We start from the raw sequence: 5670 nt of genomic DNA, 5'->3' as shown, positions 1-5670 counted from the left end.
ATGACACTAGCCAGCGTACGGTTAAGGGAAGAAAAGTTATTATCAATACATCACATGATAGGTACAGGAGCGGGTGTCCTCCCAGAAAACAGGTCCGGGTTCGCTGGATTTAGTTCACTCATCTCTAGACATGACCATAAATATGGAATCTTTAGCCCGATACGTGATGCTTTTTTCTCCATCTTGTTGTGAACTATCTCCTGCTATGTGTTTGTCCATAAATTGGAAACAAGCATTAAATATTGTATTTTAAGCTTATACAGCGGAAACTGCTGGGGACCGGGGTTGGGTAAGTATAGTTTTTTTTATTTCCCACCCCAGCACCATATTATTATTATTATATTTTTTAATACTGGATAACCCATTTAAAGGACAAGTCTCCTGATCAAAAACGTATCCCCTATCCGAAGGATATGGCATGAGTTTTAGATCGCAGGGGGTCCGAGCGCTGGGGCCCCCGTGAACTCCTGTTTGGAGCCCCCGTGTGTCACGACCCCCGCCCAAAGCGGAGTCCACCACGCCCCCTTCATATAGTTCTAAGGGAGAGCTGTTTGTCAATCATTGGCTCTCCCATAGAGCTTTATGGAGAGGGCATAGCGGCCTCCGCTTTGGGCAGGGGTCATGACGCGCTCCTGTGCTAGCGCACTGGGTCTCCAAACAGGTGCGCTAGCACAGGAGATAGGAGATAGAGGATACATTTTTGATCATGAGACTTGTCCTTTAAGTGATTATACCATCTTATATGACTTTATATGCTATTTAGTCTAAATTATGTCCTGTGCTGATAGTTTTCTATCTTTTACATATTATATATTATTGAGATGTATCTTTATTCTATCAGTAACTACACTTTTATGGAGAAGACTCTATAGAGTTTTTGGACATCAAATGCTTAGCTTTGGGCATACGAACCCCAAACACCCATAAACAACTCATATACTGAATTCTGACTGTGAGTTTAAAATGTTTTCAGATTTACTCATGAAAATCTCATGCAAAACCTCCCAATGACACTATTGTAATTTGTATCTCCGTCAACTCAGTGTTACATCAGTGAAAACCCAAGACAAATAGTGTAAACCGGGGCAGATTCACTTCAGTACGTCATCTGCTCTGAACCAGACCTGATCATTTCAGAAGACACCACCAAGTCCGAATCCCCATTGTGTAAGTTGGACACACCGAGAAGGTAAACCAAGCCCGAAATAATGGCAATGGCTTCTACCCTCCATGTTATCTTCTCCTCTATCTTCTTCATTGAAATCTTACTAGGAATAATAATCAATGGATTTATTGTCATTGCAATCTGCATTGAGTGGAAGAAGCAAAGACAAATCCATCCCGGTGACCAGATCTTGCTGTGCTTGGTTCTTTCTCGGCTGTCCTTGCTGTTGACAGTATTGGCCACTAACATCTTGCTAACATTTTTCCCCCATCTACGGGTCCATGCTAGTGAGTATTTTATAATGGTCCGCTTATTGTTCAGCTACAGTAGCATCTGGTTTGCTACATTGCTCTCTGTTTTTTATTGCGTGAAGATCACTACATACAACCATCCCTTATTCATGTACATAAAAACGAGAATCTCCAAGCTGGTTCCTTGGTTCATTGCCGGATGTTCCTTGGCTTCACTGTCGTCTAGTCTACCTGTAGGCTGGTGTGTCTTCACAAAGCACATCTTAGATCCATCCAATGTTACCTCGCATATTGACTCAAAAAGTGCAAATTTTTTCAACTTATTTCTCATCTACAATTTTGGCTCCTCTCCACCACTTGTCCTGTGTTGTGTCTCGGTTGTCCTCCTCATGAGATACCTCTCAGCACACACCAGGGTTATGCAAGAAAACAGAGGTTTCCGAAACCCAAACCTACAATCCCATTATAGAATTTTAAGAAGTACAACCTGTTTCTTCCTTTTATATTTCGCATACTATATCATTGTAAATCTGACAACCACTGGGATAGTCACACATGATAGCCCCTGGATCATATTGTGCTCAATTTTTACATCTGTCACCCCAGTTCTTCATTCCGTCATCCTGATCTTAAGTAACTCAAAGCTCCGACAAGCATCTAAGAGTCTTTTTTGTCATCCCAGACATTTTAAACAAGAAGTAAAGTCTCTCAATCACCTTCCGAACACTGAACCTCTGGGACGCTTGGAAGATGGAGAATAGTCCGGGTGAGTTTATTGTATTTTAGGCTTATTTGTAAATTGGGGAAAATGTGTTATAAAAGGCCCAAATACTGTATTTTTAGTTAGTTTTCCAAAATAGTAGTAAATGTACACTGAATTATCCCTCTTTGAGGTGATTATCCTAAACTTACATAACAAGGATTTTCTAGAGCAGGGGTCCAAATTGGGACCGCAGAGGCCAGTAGCCCGGACCCCTTGCTGCATGATAGCGTCAATCCGCTCACTGTTGCTGAGCAGACATGGAGTCTGCGCTTCTGACAGAGGGAGGAGGGGAGAGGAAGGTACATACCTCACTAGTTGTTTGCAGAACAGTGATACAGGGAGATAAGAAGAGGCGGGGATTTCCCCATCCAATCCCTGCTCACTCTTCAGCCCGCTCACTGTGAAGTGCCCGGGAGGCTGCAGCAATGAGGATGAGGAAGGTATGCGGCACTTCAAAATAGTTTTTTTTTGCACATCGATCTCCTATTAAAGAGGTCAGGCAGTCAGTGTGTCAGCCTGACCCTCCTGAAGTGCAGGGAGCTGAAATGATCAGCTTCTTGTCACATAAATCACCAAACACAGAGCCCGATGTGACCCTGTGCAGTCATATATATAAGAAGTAGTAAAGCAGGAGTAGGATCAGCTCACCCAGCATAGACCCGCTGCAGCACGGACAGGTGCGGATTCACCTTGTGGAAATCAAGAACATGAAGGAGGTCCAGCACAGCTTCTCACAGATATGCGGCTTTATTGTATCATGCAAATAACACACAGGACATACACAGAGGTGACGCGTTTCGGCCGGTGGCACCGGCCGAAACGCGTCACCTCCTTGTATGTCCTGTGTGTTATTTGCATGATACAATAAAGCCGCATATATGTTAGAAGCTGCGCTGGACCTCCTTCTTGTTCTTCATATATAAGAAGCTTCCTTCCTGCAGTCACGGTAAGATTCCACGAGAGCAGTGACCTTCATAACAGGAGCAGGAGGGAGAACATGACCTGTGCCCCCCCCCAGCAATCCTCTGTATAGAGATCACTGCTAATAGCGCATTACATATATATAATCCGTCACCTGCATACAGAGGGTTGCTGAAGGTAAATAAAGCAGTGAATGAATACCCCAAAATTAACCCCTTGGGGATGGAGGGTTTTTCCATTTTTGCACTTTCGTTTTTCCTCCTTACCTTTCAAAAATCATAACCCTTTCAATTTTGCACCTAAAAATCCATATGATGGCTTAATTTTCGCGCCACCAATTCTACTTTGTAATCACATTAGTCATTTTACCCAAAAATCTACGGTGAAACGGAAAAAAAATCACTGTGAGACAATATTGAAGAAAAAAAACCATTTTGTAAATTTTGGGGGCTTCTGCGTCTGCGCAGTACATTTTTCGTTAAAAATGACACCTCGTCTTTATTCTGTAGGTCCATATGATTACAATGATCCCCTACTTATATAGGTTTGATTTTATCGCACTTCTGGAAAAAATCATAACTACATGCAGGAAAATTAATACTTTAAAATTGTCATCTTATGACCCCTATAACTTTTAAATTTTTCTGTGTACGGGGCGGTATGAGGGCTAACTTTTTGCGCCGTGATCTGAAGTTTTTAGTACCATTTTTGTATTGATTGGACTTTTAGATAGCTTTTTATTCATTTTTTCAAGATATAAAAAGGGACCAAAAATATACTACTTTGGACGTTGGAATTTTTTTGCGTGTACGCCATTGACTGAGCGGTTTAATTAACAATATATTTTTAAAATTCGAACATAACCGCAAGCGGCGATACCACATATGTTTATATACACAGTTTTTTTTATTTATTTTTTAATGGGAAAAGGGTGTTGATTCAAACTTTTATTAGGGAAGGGGTTAAATGAACTTTATTTACTTTCCCCCCCCCCCCACTTTTTTTGCAATGTTATAGCTACCATAGGGGGCTATAACACTGCACATACTGATCTTTTACATGATCAATGGTTTCTCATAGGAAACCATTGATCAATGATTCTTCTGCTTGATTGCTCATGCCTGGATCTTAGGCACTGAGCAGTCATTCGGCGATCGGACACCAGGAGGCAGGTCACGCCCCCTCCCATAGACTTGCACTGAGGGGGTGGGGCTTGATGCCATGAGGGGGCGTGGCTATGCCCTCCCGAGCTCCTGGCGCCTCCTCCAGCATTTGGAACAGTTTGTTCCAAACGCTGAGCAGCGGAGTACCCCTTTAAGGTAAAAATGGGCTAAGTCCTTAAGAGGTTAAAGGGAACCAATCAGCAGATCTTCTGATTGGTTCCTTTAAAGAGGTTATGTGGTGAAAATACTTTTCTAACCAATCTGCCCAGGCTTTATAAATGAATAACAAAAAAAAAAAAATCTTCTACTTACCATCCTCACTCACTCATATCGATGCCTACTCCCTGCCTTGCTGCACTTCATTGCCATCTTCAGCTCAGGAAAGTACAGACCAGAGGAGACTGCGCATTGATACCAAAGGTTACAAGGGAGGTGAACAGAGATGTTTTAGTCTTAAATAACAGCCTGGGCACATTGGTTAGAAAATAGTGTGACCTGTGTAACCCCTTTAAGACACCAATACAACTAAATATCTGAGCATTAAGAGGGAACACTCTGCTCCCAGCACTTCCCCTATGACGCAGACGGATGCAGACTGCACAATTACCATCGGACGGAAAAGGACAAAGCAATCATTATTATTACACGTGCCTTATTAGGATAGTCAATTTCTACAAGAGAGAGAACTCCTTTTTTTACATGGCAGAATGGTCATTTTGTGTAAACCGGGCCTTTACGTGATGGAAGAGCTGGATAAGCGGACCCTTACTAAAAGTAGTTGAGTACCCCTGATCTATCTATCTCATATCTATCTATCTCATATCTATCTATCTATCTCCTATCTATCTCATATCTATCTATCTATCTATCTATCTATCTATCTCATATCTATCTATCTCTCATATCTATCTATCTCATATCTATGTATCTCATATCTATCTATCTATCTATCTATCTATGTCATATCTATCTATCTATCTCCTACTGTATCTATCTCATATCTATCTATGTATCTCATATCTATCTATCTATCTATGTCATATCTATCTATCTCCTACTGTATCTATCTCATATCTATGTATCTCATATCTATCTATCTATCTATGTCATATCTATCTATCTCCTACTGTATCTATCTCATATCTATCTATGTATCTCACATCTATCTATCTATCTATCTGTCCATCTAGCTATCTCTTTCTCATATCTATCTCTCAACATGTTAATGGAGGAAGAGGCATTGGCACTCCAAATGGTGAATGGTCTTTATTCACTTCTTAGTGAAGCTATGTTTCGGCAACCTCACGTTCCCATTGTCAAGCCTGATGGCAATGGCAGCGTGAGGTTGATGAAATGTAGCTTCACTAAGGAGTGAATAAAGACCATTCACCATTTGGAGTGCCAATG

General features: G+C 41.4%; 1 protein-coding gene across 1 annotated transcript; it reads left to right on the top strand.

Annotated features, from left to right (window-relative positions):
- The first annotated feature begins 1214 nt into the window (after positions 1 to 1214).
- Positions 1215 to 2177, top strand: LOC130360946 (taste receptor type 2 member 40-like). Its single transcript, XM_056563503.1, has one exon. It carries the CDS (start codon positions 1215 to 1217, stop codon positions 2175 to 2177), a length of 963 nt encoding a protein of 320 aa, XP_056419478.1.
- The last annotated feature ends 3493 nt before the right edge of the window (positions 2178 to 5670 follow it).

This window comes from Hyla sarda, chromosome 3 (assembly GCF_029499605.1).
Source record: "Hyla sarda isolate aHylSar1 chromosome 3, aHylSar1.hap1, whole genome shotgun sequence".
Classification (NCBI taxonomy): domain Eukaryota; kingdom Metazoa; phylum Chordata; class Amphibia; order Anura; family Hylidae; genus Hyla; species Hyla sarda.
Note: the sequence above shows the minus strand (reverse complement) of the source record. Positions and strands in the feature narration are given on the sequence as shown.

Bases quoted from the DNA above. Each gene is read 5' to 3' on its own strand.
- LOC130360946 (XM_056563503.1), top strand. From the start codon at position 1,215: ATGGCTTCTACCCTCCATGTTATCTTCTCCTCTATCTTCTTCATTGAA.